Below are 14,986 nucleotides of genomic sequence, written 5' to 3'. Positions count from 1 at the left end.
AATGCTACACAAAATAAACAGAGTTAGGACACAGGTTGTTACTTACAGCTTAGCTTCTGACGTTGGAAAGGTGTAGGATAGTCCAGCTTCGCCAAAACATTCCTCCATTTTTCTCTTCACCTGGAATTGGCAACGTTAACCACTTCTAGTTAGCGGTACTTCAACCCTGAAAAAATATTTCCAGGAAGCCATTAGCGCCTAGCTCCATGCTAGCTCCGTGAATCGCAGCGGCAGAGCGGGAGGCGCGTGTATCCGGAAACGCCCCTATCAGGAAGTCCGGTTGAACGTGACGTCACAAGGGAGCAGGTGAGCGTTCAAGGCCATCCAAACCGTCTTCTGAAACTTTAGCATCACTTTAGCATCATTGTACTTAACACGAAAATACAACATTCTAACTACATTTATGTCAGAAATATGGAACAAACCGTCATAGGTTCACTATAAATTATATAAAAACGAATATATCTATAAATACATAATAGAAATACACTTCAAAAACAAAATACTGCTAATCTCTCATGTTTTATTTTTTTCTTGCCAGATTATTGTTCAGATACAAAAAAGAACCAAACATGATAAATGTTGAATTGTATATAATCTCTTTGGATTGCAGCATAGTGACATAAAACAATTTAAATTATAATCTAAAAACTCTGTGCTCAAGATTCCTCAACGCATCCACGCACACGCAGATATGAAATGTTTTGACACCACAACTGAACATGAAAAGTTAGCAAATAGCAATCATTGCTAATAATTGCAAAGAAAAAAAAAAGATTGTATTGCTTAATTGCGCTTGTTGAGAACAAAAAGTTACTTGGTTGCTGGAAAAAAAGGCCTCAAGGGAGGAGAAGAAGAAGAAAAGAGGTAGTAAAAGAAGTGAAAAGTACGTTGCAGGGTTTCAAAATGCTGTCCACCTGCATTCTTGACGGCAACCACCAGAGGACGCCAGAGGGGGGCTCACATAAAAAAAACATGAATAATTCAACCAAATCATTACAAAACAGGCGTAAATGTGCTTGCCCGAAAGCAGACCTCCGCCAAGGAAGATGTTATATTTATGTGGACATTTTACATGAAAGTTAATGACGTCACTCATGCTGAATGATGGCTGCTGGTCCTTGGCGGAGGTCTGCAGGAAAGAATGCAGAATATAAGTGACGAATATTGCTGAGTCATCTCGGCCCATGAGGCCATCATCAACAGCATCACAAATAAAAAAAATTAACAATAATTTTGTACGACTTGAAAAGCGAAGGGCTCGCTTTTTTTGTGTGCAAACAAAGTGAGAAGTTGATATGAGAAGAACAAAAAAAAAATAAAAACGCCAGCAGACTGCTTGCTGATGCAAGCCGCAGTACTGGTAGTAGCCAGCAGGGGGGAAAAGTAAAGTAAAACATCACACCCACACAAAAAGACACACCCATTTTTCCCTTCACGCCACAAATGTCCTAAAATAATTTCCAACATATCAACATGCCGTCAGGCACCTGCACTAACCGAACCTACTAATCAATCAATCAACCAACCAATCAATCAATCAGCGGACCAATGATATTCGACCTTCCATTTCCCCTCACATGACAAAAGTGCCTCATCCAACATCATCTTCGTTCTCCGTGGGCGCGAGAAAGGACCAACGAGCGAGTGTTCATGCTAATAGCAGCAATTATTCATGGAATCACCTGTGCAATTTTTCATTTTCCCCAAAAATAAAACTAGACAACAATAAAAAAAAAAAAAAAAGAAGACTTCAAAGGTCTGGCGTGTACGAGGCACGTGGATTATTTCTATAATACCGCCATAACCGCGTGCAGTCACATGACAGCCATGCTAAGGCTTGCCTGTCTGGGGCCACACTGACAAGAAAAAAAACAAAAAAAGCAGAGAAGCTGAAATCTCGATGGAAAGTCAGTCAGAACAAAGTTGGAACATTACGAAACTGAAGTCATTTCTATGAGAAATATGACCAAAATGTTGGAACATTATACCATAATGTCATATTTTACAAGGAAAATGTTCTACACTAAAGTCATATTTTTCTTTAAAAAAAATGTCATGACAAAAAGTTGTAACATTACGACAAAAAAGTTACATTTTGCAAGAAAAACGTAATCACGGTACGACACTTTTGTAATATGACAAAAAAGTCGTAACACGTCATTTTTACGAGACAAAAACTCTCAAAAAGTCAAATTTGTCTTAAAAAAATGTCATAATATGACAATTTGTAACATTACATCATCAGTCATATTTTACGAGGAAAATGTCCTAATAAGGTTAAGGTTAAGACTTTTGGGAAAAAGTGTCATATGACAAGAAGTTGTAACATTACGATAAAAAAAAAAAATTGTAAAGAAAAAAAATTACGACTAACATTACAACACTAAAGTTATATTTTGCAAAACCGAAGTAATCATGGTATAACACTTGTCACATTTTTCGTGAAAATGTCGTAATATGACAAAAAAGTCGTAACATTACAACAATTGTCATTTTTATGAAAAAAATGTCCGAATAAAGTTACGACAAGAAAGTCAGATTTTTCTGAAAAAAAAAAATGTTGTAATATGACAAAATTTGTAACATTACATCAGTCATATTTTACGAGGAAAATGTCCTAATAAGGTTAAGACTTTTGGGAAAAAGTGTCATATGACAAAAAGTTGTAACATTACGATTAAAAAAAAAAAATTGTCATGAAAAAAAAATTACGACACTAACATTACGACACTTAAGTTATATTTTGCAAAACCGAAGTAATCATGGTATAACACTTGTCACATTTTTCGTAAAAATGTCGTAATATGACAAAAAAGTCGTAACATTACAACACTTGTCATTTTAATGAAAAAAATGTCCGAATAAGGTCAGATTTTTCTTAAAAAAATGTTGTAATATGACAAAATGTGTAACATTCCAACATCAGTCATATTTTACGAGGAAAATGTCCTAATAAGGTTAAGGTTAAGACTTTTGGGAAAAAGTGTCATATGACAAAAAGTTGTAACATTACGATTTAAAAAAAAAAAAAATTGTAATGAAAAAAAAATTACGACTAACATTACGACACTAAAGTTATATTTTGCAAAACCGAAGTAATCATGGTATAACACTTGTCACATTTTCCGTGAAAATGTCGTAATATGACAAAAAAGTCGTAACATTACAACAATTGTCATTTTTATGAAAAAAATGTCCGAATAAGGTTACGACAAGAAAGTCAGATTTTTCTGAAAAAAAAATATGACAAAATTTGCAACATTACATCAGTCATATTTTACGAGAAAAATGTCCTAATAAGGTTACGACACTGATGTTTTTTTTTTTAAATGTTAACATAAAAGTCATTTTACTAGAAAAATGTCGTAATATGACAATGCAACATTTAAGTCAATTTTTTAAGAAAAATATAAGGTTAAGACTTTTGGGGAAAAGTGTCATATGACAAAAATTTGTAACATTACGATATTTAAGTCATTTTACGAGAAAAATGTCCTAACATGACATTTTTGAAATACATTTTAGGAAAAATTGTAATGAAAAAAAATTGTAACATTACTACACTAATGTTATATTTTGCAAAACCAGAGTAATCATGGTATAACACTTGTCACATTTTTCGTGAAAATGTCGTAATATGACAAAAAAGTCGTAACATTACAACACTTGTCATTTTTCTGAAAAAAATGTCCGAATAAGGTTACGACATGAAAGTCAGATTTTTCTTAAAAAAATGTCGTAATATGACAAAAAAGTCGTAACATTACAACACTTGTCATTTTTATGAAAAAAATGTCCGAATAAGGTTACGACATGAAAGTCAGATTTTTCTTAAAAAAATGTCGTAATATGACAAAATTTGTAACATTACAACATCAGTCATATTTTACGAGGAAAATGTCCTAATAAGGTTAAGGTTAAGATTTTGGGGGAAAAAGTGTCATATGACAAAAAATTTTAACATTACGATATTTAAGGCATTTTACGAGAAAAATGTCCTAACATGACATTTTTTAAGTCAATTTTAGGAAAAAAATTGTAATGAAAAAAAAACATTGTAACATTACGGCACTATAGTTATATTTTACAAAACCAAAGTAATCATGGTATAACACTACAGATTTTTCGTGAAAATGTCGTAATATGACAAAAAAGTCGTAACATTACAACACTTGTCATTTTTATGAAAAAAATGTCCGAATAAGGTTATGACATGAAAGTCAGATTTTTCTTAATAAAAAGTCGTAATATGACAAAATTTGTAACATTACAACATCAGTCATATTTTACGAGGAAAATGTTCATATTACAAAAAGTTGTAACATTACGACACAGAAGTCATTTTACGATAAAAATATCGTAATATGACAATGCAACGTTTAAGTCAATTTTTTAAGAAAAATATTGTAATGACCAAAAAAAATGTAACACTTAAGTTATATTTTGCAAAAAAAAAAAACAATCATCGTACGACACTTAAATGTTTCTTGAAAAAGTCGCAATGTTACACCTACTTGGCATTTTTAACGAGAAAAATGTCCAATCCTGACGTCTTGCTAAGATGATGGCGGGATGCTAGTTTGATGCCGATTCTCTGCAAACGTTTTGGTGGAGACGCTACAACTTGTGCTAACTTTTGTTTTGCTATTCTACTTTGTTCTTGTCAGTGTGGTCCGCATCAACCTCCAAACTGCATGTGACTGATATGTGTGTGTGTGTGTGTGTGTGTGTGTGTGTGCGTGTGTGTGTGCGTGTGTGTGTTTACCGACCCGCCTCAGCGGCGAGTCGCCAGGATAAAAACTTAAATTCGGCGCAAAAGCCCGATGATCCGCTTTGTGTGGCGAGGCAAAGACGGCAGCCTACATCTCCCATCATGCCACTCCCTGTGCAGTGGGCGGAGCCTATTCCCCTACAGGAAGTAGACGAAGTAGATGAAGTGACGTCCATAAATAAAATAAGGTTGACGTCTGTGGAATGCTCACGAGGAAGTTTTTTTTTTTTGTTGTCGACTTCATTCTTACATCAAGACCATTCAGGAAGCTCTTCCTCCCCCCCCCTTTCAAAATAAGAGAGATATTTCATTTAAAACTAAGGCGCACGTTTTCCACCGACACGACATCTAGTTGGCACACAAAGACGTCACGTCACAATCCCACTTATTGCACACAAAGCGATGGCGTACATCGCCACGCAAACGCGGACGCCCCCCTCCCCGCCCCCCGCAGTCCCTGAGATCGCCTCACCCGTGGCACGAGGCGCTCCCCTTACGCCGAACCCCCCACGGCGGCACAAAGACGAGCGGCGGGTCCGCAGTGAAGGCACAAGGTGGGAGAAGCCAGAAGGTGGATGGGAGGCTGCCGCAAAGCATTCTGGGTAAAAAACGCCATCAAGTAGCGTTTAGCCACGTTTGCATCAGTGTGCATCGGGGGGGTTGGGACGCCGCTCGGAGGTTAAAACGTCCTCAGACTGACTGCTTCCTGTCTTCCAGCAAAGATGGCGTCTCCAGCCCGGCAGTGGATCAGCTGGGAATCAAGATGGAGGAAGACGAGGAAGACGAGGAAGTCGTCTGTTGTGTTTAAAAAAAACAAAACAAAAAAAAAACAATTCCGTGTCTCAGCTGCTCCAGGATTTGCGGTTCTCGCCTCGCCGGGAAACGACTGTCTCTCTCAGGATGGAGGCGTGGCCCGGAGCGGCGATGTCCTGCGTCCGCCGACCGTTGCGATCTCGGCAGGACAGGCGGTCAGGGCGAACCAGCACGCCGTGTCCCGGTCGACACTGGAAGTAGCGATGTCCTCCCACCGAGCCGTCGTGTTTACCTGGAAAGGAGCACAAAAAAAAAAAAAAAAAAAATGGCGGCTTTCGGTTCGGATCCGGAGCGCTTCGGTTTCCGATTGGTCGACCTACCCGCTGGGGAGTCCAGCTCCACCCCCACCCACACGCCTTCCGCAAACCGCGTCGTTCCCACGTAGCGCACCGTCCCCGCCTTGCTGCTCCCGATGGAGACGTGGACGCCCTCCGTCAGCCAGTCGGGTACCGCATCGTCTGCGAGACCGCCTCCTCCTCCGTCCGAGTGGAGCGGCTTCTGTTCGGAAAGGAAGCGGTGTGCGGTCACGCCGCCGTGGGTGGAAGGAGCGGGCGGGGAGTTGGCGGGAGGACACGCGGCGTCCGTGGCGAGCAGGGAGGAAGAGGAGGACGAGGGCTGCAGGACGTCGGACAGGGTCGCCGTGGAGACGCTAGCGGAGAAGTAGCCGCTGGACGACTGGCTGAGCGGGCTGAGGAGGGCGCTGTCATGCGGGTCATGCACGGGAAGAGACGGGACGTCCTGGGGGTCGGACCGCCTGTCTCTGGGCGGGGCTTGCAGGAGGGTGGCCTAGCGGGGACCACAGGTTGTCATAGCGATGGGGCGGAAGGGGGGAGGGGTCACAGAGGACAGCATGCAAGACAAAACAATCATCAGCTTTGCTAATGTGACGCAACACTGGAACTCCTTCACCAACTCTTATTTTGAAATACTTTTCATGACTTCCTGTTGTAATCTTAAAGTCATATTTTTACAGGAAATACATATCACATCCTGTCACAAATGTATCAGAAAAGAGTCGGAATGTGACCATTTTCAAAAAACATCTTGTGACAACTTCCTAATCAAAAAGTCCGGGGGTGGGAGGTTGGTGGGGGTTTAATAACTTATAAATAAAATAATAAATAAATAAAATAAAAATTTTTTACAAAATAATAATAAGAAAATAAAAATTTATTAGAAAAAATCCTATATATTTTTTAATAAAAGTCAAAATAAAGTTGTAATAATAAAGTAATAATAAATGTGCAAAAAAAGTTGTAATAAAAAGATAAAAATTCATAACGTGACATGAAGTTTATAAGAAAAAGTTTCAATTTTACAACATTTAAGTCGCTCTGTCACAAAACTAAAGTTGTACTTATCAAGTCAAAAATGTATTAAATGTAAAAATAAATATAAAAAATGTTTTTGAGAAGAAGTTGAAATTGAATTAAAATATCACAACTAAAAAGTTCTTATGTTATGAGGCCTGTCCCAATAACAGATATATGGACTTATGGAAGGATATTAAAACATAAATAAATTGACATAAGTCCTTCTGTGCTACACAGGCTGGATGACAAGAGGCTTCACTCCGCATGTGTTTGAGCACATTGGCTCCATGTGAAATGAACACAGAGTGAGCATCCTCTCTACTATGAAACCTCTTTGTTTTTCTTAAAAAAAAATGTCGTAATATGACAAAATTTGTAACATTACAACATCAGTCATATTTTACGAGGAAAATGTCCTAATAAGGTTAAGGTTAAGATTTTGGGGGAAAAAGTGTCATATGACAAAAATTTGTAACATTACGATATTTAAGTCATTTCACGAGAAAAATGTCCTAACATGACATTTTTTAAGTCAATTTTAAGAAAAATTGTAATGAAAAAAAACATTGTAACATTACGGCACCATAGTTATATTTTGCAAAAACAAAGTAATCATGGCATAACACTACAAATTTTTCGTGAAAATGTCGTAATATGACAAAAAAAGTCGTAACATTACAACACTTGTCATTTTTATAAAAAAATGTTCGAATAACGTTACGACATAAAAGTCAGATTTTTCTGAAAAAAAAAAAAAATTTTGTAATATGACAAAATTTGTAACATTACATCAGTCATATTTTATGAGAAAAATGTCCTAATAAGGTTAAGGTTAAGATTTTGGGGGAAAAAGTGTCATATGACAAAAATTTGTAACATTACGATATTTAAGTCATTTTACGAGAAAAAAATGTACTAACATGACATCTTTGAAGTAAATTTTAGGACAAATTGTAATGAAAAAAATACGAGGAAAATGTCCTCATGAGGTTGTAAGTCCTTCTGTGCTACACAGGCTGGATGACAAGAGGCTTCACTCCGAAGGCTCCATGTGAAATGAACGCAGAGTGAGCATCCTCTCTACTATGAAACCTCTTTGTAGAAGGCGGGGCTACACGGGGTGCCACACAGGAGGGGCTTGGTGGTCCCTTCCACGCTGATTGAACATGTTAGATGCTGACATGACTATGAATAATATGAATAATATGACTATGAATCTAATTTCTTCTACTTGGCTTCAAAAGTAGCAGATCTGCTTTGATTGGCGAATGAGGTCCAGTCTTAAAGAAGAACTGAATTGGAAAGACAGACAATAAAAAGAGGGAGGGGGGGGGGGGGGGGGGCAAGCAGAAGCACGTTCTCACCGAGTCCGCCTTGACTCTGTCGTCGCCCCCTGGTGGCGACATGATGCGAGGCACGTGCTGTTACGGAGACAAACAAATAAACAAGAAAACATCAGAGCGGCTCTCGGAAAGAAGGCCGTGTCGGCCATCTTTACTGACCTGCTGGCCTTGCGGCGACGGCCTCAGCTCCTTCTTGTCGTCCCGCGCCGGGAACAGAGACTTGAGGAGTTTGGGCATCTGAGGAACCAACGCCTTCACTGAAAGATAAGAGGCAGCAAGTCCTGAACGACCTGGGGGAGGGAGGGCGGAGGAGGAGGAGGAGGAAGGAGGCAAGGAATCAAGGAGGTAGAGGAGGTGTGAAAGAGAAGTTGAAGAACACACCCAAAAAAACAGCAACAGACAAGATGATTCATTTATCAGTTTTGATTGACAGCATCGGAATCATCTCAAGTCCGTGATCACATGATCAGAGAAGACACGTTGATGATGAAACATGATGTTACCACCACCAGCAACCACCAGCAGGAGGAGGACAAACACCAGGCAGAGGACGCGAGGAGGAGCAAAAGGCCTACCTTGCTCTGGTTCCTGGTTGCGTGGGGGCGTGACGGCGGAGGGCTGGGTGGACGGGGGAGGGCCGGGGCAGTAGGTGGAGGGCGAGGAGGCGGGACGGGGGAGGGTGCGGTGAAACTGAGAGGGCATGAAGATATCCTGTTGGCTCTCCCATCGACCCTGAGGAAACAAAAAATATGGCAACATGGCGTGTGTGCGTGTTTCCTGTATATATATACACACACACACACACACACACAAACCATATTCGCCGGGTGTGTGGTTTACAACAACAACAAAATCTCTGTCTTCAATTACTGCAAGGTTCAAAAAAACCCCCAAAAACTGGCATTTCCAGCTGTGGCTGTAGGCAACCTCCTGCCATATTTCAAATATTCAGCATCCACAGCATCTTTATTCAGCTCCACATGCACTTTCAAGTTGTTACTCATCAGCGCTGTTAACGCTAACTATCGTTTGCTCCGTATGGCGATTACAAAATGGCTGCCTCGCTGCTGTGTTGTAAAGCTCCGGTTCATAAAAAACCGAGAGCCGTGTTTTTCCTCATGAACTCCAAATCACGATTCATGTTATAATTAGCCGTTAGGCCCTCTCCACCCAATCACCGCCTGCGTCCAATCAATGTCCCTGAATAAACACCCTGGCTACGATACAAGCGCTACATTGTGGTTCCGTCAAATGCACTGCAGGAAGTACGCCGTCCCAAAAATAAACAAGGAACCGCTCACATGTGATATAGTCTCTCTGATTATGTCTACTGTGTTGGGTAATACAAATGTAAAGTGACTATAGGGGTGTTATGTCATGTCTAGAGAGCTCTAATAATGTTACAAACATATTTAGGAGATTATAAAGAGGTTTTCTATGCCATAGCTACCCAAATATTGCATTTATTACTAATGAATCCTACTTCTACTTTGCGGAAATTCACTTAACATGAGTGGGAGTGGAACTAATTAGCAGTGATAAACGAGGGACGACTGCACTGTATACTCATTTATCGGTGTCTAACACTCGAATGAAACCAGGGATTCACTTTGTAAAGGGCAACATTTTGAACAAATTATTATTATTATTGAATTAGGGGCGGCACAGTGGTCGAGTGGTTAGCGCGCAGACCTCACAGCTAGGAGACCAGGGTTCAATTCCACCCTCGGCATATCTCTGTGTGGAGTTTGCATGTTCTCCCCGTGCATCCCCAAAAGCATGCTAGGTTAATTGGCGACTCCAAATTGTCCACAGGTATGAATGTGAGTGTGAATGGTTGTTTGTCTATATGTGCCCGGTGATTGGCTGGAGACCAGTCCAGGGTGTACCCCGCCTCTCTCCCCAAGACAGCACCCCCGTGACCCTCGTGAGGAAAAAGCGGTAGAAAATGAATGAATGATTATTGAATTAGGGGCGGCACGGTGGTCGAGTGGTTAGCGCACAGACCTCACAGCTAGGAGACCGGGGTTCAATTCCACCCTCGGCATATCTCTGTGTGGAGTTTGCATGTTCTCCCCGTGCATCCCCAAAAACATGGTATGAATGAGAGTGTGAATGAGAGTGTGAATGGTTGTTTGTCTATATGTGCCCTGTGATTGGCTGGAGACCAGTCCAGTGTGTACCCATGCCTCTCGCCCGAAGACAGCTGGGATAGGCTCCAGCACCCCCACTGCAACCCTCGTGAGGAAAAGCGGTAGAAAATGAATGAATGAATTTTCATAGTCACAACATAGAAAGTCTGGTGCTTGTGTGTCTCAGCCAGCATTACAGTAACACTGACATCTATTGACTAGTGTACAATACTACAGTGTCTTTCAATGCAATTTTCTAAATGCCTTATGTCTGTATTTTATGTAATTTTACTGTTTTTGTGGTTGAAAACCCCGCGACCCTCGTGAGGAAAAGCGGTAGAAAATGAATGAATGAATGAATGAATTATTGAATTATGAATCAATAAGTTGTGGTTGGTGTGGTGTGTTACCTTGTCCTCCAGCAGGCAGGTTGTGGACAGGTCTTGTCTGCTTCCAGACAACTGAGGAAGGACAAACACATCAACTTCCTAGTATAAATAAAGCATCATCAGTTTAGTAACGACCCTGGGAACTCGGTGGACGGTTTTTACCCTGTTTACAGACGGGGAACTGATACTCCGTCGGTTACTTCGGCTTCTGGCGGCCAGTTGTTCCTTCACTGCAACCTCCTGGGAGAGACACACAGACATGTCGGCCCTGTCAGCTTCTGAATGCTGTTTCATCCCGAAATGTTAAGAATGTACATTTTGAACTGTTGGATCTTAAAAAGGTTCTTAGTAGAGCCTCAAAATGCAAAATAGAGACAAAAAAGCAAGCAATTTCTTGCAAAGAAACATTAAAGTGGAAGAGCATAGCCTTTAAAAGGCAAAATGTTGGTCAAAATCGTGGATTGGATCTAGTGTCCGATATTCCAGTGATTTTCCGCAGAAACCGTCAGGTGTGCCGTGAATTATCCAATATCACTTTTTATAATTAATATTTATTAATCTTCATTTGTAAATATTATGTATTAATAGCCATTATGTCAATAGTATACATGGACCCAAATATTCCAATTTCATTTGGTTTATTTGCTCAATCGGAAAGAATTGAACAGGGATGGAATATTCCTTTAACCAATCCGATTGAGGTATCTTGTACCCGCTCAAACGGAAAATTGTCAGGGTGCGTTCTTCTTCGTGGTGTTTTTCTTCTTCTGTTGTTTATTGGCGGTTGGCAAGCAGCTTTCGTGTGCATTACCGCCATTTGTGGAACAGAATCTAAACCCTTCTATACGCCATTCACAAGTGCAGTTTTATTAAAAAAGAAAATATATAATTATAGTTTAATTATAAAATATTAGCAAGATTTAATTTGATCTTCGGGTTTGCGTTCTTTCAGCGCATGGTCACATATGACGTAACACGCAGATCCAGACGTTCTTCACTTTTAAAAATGGAGGCCAGCAATCGGCACTGGACTAAGCAAAGTTTGTTTTTGATTCAAACTAAATTTCAAGACTGGACAGACGAAAAAAAGTGGCAATACGGAGTTATTCCAACAAGTGAAAGAAAAACTCGGCAGAAGCCGGTATCACGTGATGTTGATGTTTACGTTTTACTGGGCATGCCCTATTGACTATTCTGGTTGATTTTCACGGCGCATGTAGACAAGAGATTGGAATATTCCTTTCTATGGATACCGTTGTTTTGGGAAAGGTCATTCGGAAAGAGAAAAAGTGGTGATGTAAAAACGTGGCTACTGTGGAGTGTCTGTGGTGTAAAGACTGGCAGAGCAATGTAATATTGGTCCGTGTGGCAACACCTACCTTGTTCCTCCCATAGACTTATTGATGCACGTGTGAGGTCGTGGTGACATTTTGGAACATTTTTGGTTAGTGGTGTGCCACAAGATTTTTCCAATGTAAAAAAAAAAAAAACGTGCCGTGGCTCAAAAAAGGTTGAAAAACACTGCGATATTCACACTGTCATGATCTCTTGATGACAAAGGCAAGAAAGCTTTCTCTCTTTGAAGGCGGTGGCATTGTTGAGCTGCATAAGCAAGGCCTCTCGTGGTGCGCCATTTGTTGGATGCGGTAAAAAACCGGAGGCTGCCCCGACAGGACACGGGAACATCCTCGGCGCAAATGAAGATTGCTAGCGGTGCCGAGTACAAGTCCAGAAACCATCAGAGGAAAGGTTTTTAAGAAGAAAGAGTCTCACTCCCAACTCCAAATTGTCCATAGGTATGAATGTGAGTGTGAATGGTTGTTTGTCTATATGTGCCCTGTGATTGGCTGGCGACCGGTCCTGGGTGTACCCCGCCTCTCGCCTCAAGACAGCTGGGATAGGCTCCAGCAACCCCCGCGACCCTCGTGAGGAAAAAGCGGTAGAAAATGAATGAATGAATGAGTCTCACTCCCATTCAGTGTCTACTCAGAACCTTCTTAAGATCCAACAGTGCCATCTTTCAACAGGTCTTAAAATGTGGATCAGGGGTGTACCTGTCTGAGTCGGTCCAGAGTGAGGATGTTCTCCAGACTGAGCACACTACGGAGGTACTTCTCAATAGCGGCCTCGTCGTCTCCTGACTGGCTGCTGTGAGCGCTGGCGGCAAGGCGGGCTAGCATCTCCCTGTCCTCGGAACCGGGGGCATCCTGATGATGGGAAAACAAAGATTGCGTTCAGTGATGTGATGGAGAACACCAAAAAACAAAAACGTAAAGCTCCATGTGCGCTTGGGCCTTACTCCGGGGATGTTGGACACCACCTCGAAGGTGACGCCGCAGCCGGGGATGGTGCTGCGGGCGGACATCCTTCTGAGGAAAGTGTGAGCAAAGCCCTGGCGCCCGGGGTTGACGTTCACGCAGATTCTCTTCCTCAGGACCAGCTGCATGTCGGCGGGGTGGCTGAGCTGCACCACCGCCCGCACGGTGAGGTACACGCAGTTGTCGGGCCAAGCTCCTCCTCGGCTCAGCTGGGGGCACTCATGGACGGTGGAGTCCCACGACGCCTCCGCTTTCACCTGGGGAGTCGACAGTTGGGACAGTCGGAACGGGAAGCTAACGCCACCGGTTGTGTGCTCAAAGCCGGCTTTACCTCGCCGTCGTAGTGTTTGACGATCTGTAGGTCGAAGAAGTCGTCCTCGTCTTCTCCGCTCAGCGTGGCGTCCCAGCCGCCCGCATCGGGAACTTCAAAGTGGTCCTGAGAGCTGAGGTCATCGGCTACACGCACAAACGACATGGATTCATAGCGACTGGACTCTTTAATGCTAACAGACGCAACATTAGGTACACCTGCCTTTACAAACATTATACAGTATAATAATGACTGTGGGGGAACGTTAATGTCAAGATTACCAAAGATGCTTATTTATATAAATATTATGTACAGTTTTTGTCGGAATCAAACATTTTCAACCACAAAAACAGTAAAATTACATAAAATACAAACATAAGGCATTTAGAAGATGCATTGAAAGACACTGTAGTATTGTACACTAGTCACTAGGTGTCAGTAGTGTTACTGTAATGTAATGCTGAGACACACAAGCACCAGACTTTCTATGTTGCGACTATAAAAATTCATTCATTTTCTACCGAGGGTCGCGGGGGTTGCTGGAGCCTATCCCAGCTGTCTTCGGGCAAGAGGCGGGGTACACCCTGGACTGGTGGCCAGCCAATCACAGGGCACATATAGACAAACAACCATTCACACTCATATTCCTACCTATGGACAATTTGGAGTCGCTAATTAACCTAGCATGTTTTTGGAATGTGGGAGGAAACCGGAGTAAACCGGAGAAAACCTGGGGAGAACATGCAAACTCCACACAGAGATGGCCGAGGGTGGAATTGAACCCTGGTCTCCTAGCTGTGAGGTCTGCGCGCTAACCACTCGACCGCCGTGCCGCCCGACTATAAAAATTCATTCATTCATTCATTTTCTGCCACTTTTCCTCACGAGGGTTGCGGGGGGTGCTGGAGCCTATCCCAGCTGTCTTCGGGCGAGAGGCGGGGTACACCCTGGACTGGTGGCCAGCCAATCACCGGGCACATATAGACAAACAACCATTCACACTCACATTCATAACTATGGACAATTTGGAGTCGCTAATTAACCTAGCATGTTTTTGGAATGTGGGAGGAAACCGGAGTAAACCGGAGAAAACCCGGGGAGAACATGCAAACTCCACAGGGTCGAGGGTGGAATTGAACCCTGGTCTCCCAGCTGTGAGGTCTGCACTATAACCACTCGACCGCCGTGCCGCCCGACTATAAAAAATATTATATTTAAAATAAGGAATCATACTTCCAGGAAATGCAAGAATGATTGATGTGACGTACGTTTGAGATTCAGGAAGAGAACCGGAATGTGAGTCTCCATGCCCGGAAGCGGAACCCTGCGGACAAAAAACGCACGCCATAGTCCATCAACAATGAATTGTTGAGGATGAAAACCAAAAAACATACCACTCAGCAGGAGCGCCGGGAATGCCGCTACCGGCAGAGGGCACCATGACCGCGTTGCGTTCCTCAGTCAGAGTCAGGCGCCACTCGAGCAGCTGGGCCTCCCTCTCCGTGTCGTCCTCGTTTTTTTCTGTGCACACAAGACAATTTCCACTCGGAAAATGGAGACAAGATATGTATCTCTGATGATGCAATAACAACCA

General features: G+C 42.2%; 1 protein-coding gene across 3 annotated transcripts in view; it reads right to left on the bottom strand.

Moving 5' to 3' along the window:
• Positions 1 to 1,303: 1,303 nt before the first annotated feature.
• Positions 1,304 to 14,986, bottom strand: part of kif13ba (kinesin family member 13Ba) — a 45,661-nt gene continuing 31,978 nt past the window's right edge. For 2 of the 3 annotated variants that reach the window (XM_078792771.1, XM_058078800.2), the window contains 12 exons: positions 14,787 to 14,913; positions 14,661 to 14,716; positions 13,414 to 13,538; positions 13,064 to 13,339; positions 12,819 to 12,971; positions 10,927 to 11,004; positions 10,786 to 10,836; positions 8,819 to 8,975; positions 8,403 to 8,533; positions 8,265 to 8,321; positions 5,908 to 6,373; positions 1,304 to 5,819 (listed from right to left, as the gene is read on the bottom strand). In XM_078792771.1, coding sequence (XP_078648897.1) covers positions 5,617 to 5,819; positions 5,908 to 6,373; positions 8,265 to 8,321; positions 8,403 to 8,533; positions 8,819 to 8,975; positions 10,786 to 10,836; positions 10,927 to 11,004; positions 12,819 to 12,971; positions 13,064 to 13,339; positions 13,414 to 13,538; positions 14,661 to 14,716; positions 14,787 to 14,913 — 1,880 coding nt within the window. In that variant the 3' untranslated portion in view covers positions 1,304 to 5,616. The remainder of the gene's footprint in view (positions 5,820 to 5,907; positions 6,374 to 8,264; positions 8,322 to 8,402; positions 8,534 to 8,818; positions 8,976 to 10,785; positions 10,837 to 10,926; positions 11,005 to 12,818; positions 12,972 to 13,063; positions 13,340 to 13,413; positions 13,539 to 14,660; positions 14,717 to 14,786; positions 14,914 to 14,986) is intronic. The other variant, XM_058078798.2, reaches the window with a different exon arrangement.

Source organism: Doryrhamphus excisus, linkage group LG1 (genome assembly GCF_037039965.1).
Source record: "Doryrhamphus excisus strain RoL-2023G ecotype Guam linkage group LG1, RoL_Dexc_Guam_v1.1, whole genome shotgun sequence".
In the NCBI taxonomy this organism is placed as follows: domain Eukaryota; kingdom Metazoa; phylum Chordata; class Actinopteri; order Syngnathiformes; family Syngnathidae; genus Doryrhamphus; species Doryrhamphus excisus.
Note: the sequence above shows the minus strand (reverse complement) of the source record. Positions and strands in the feature narration are given on the sequence as shown.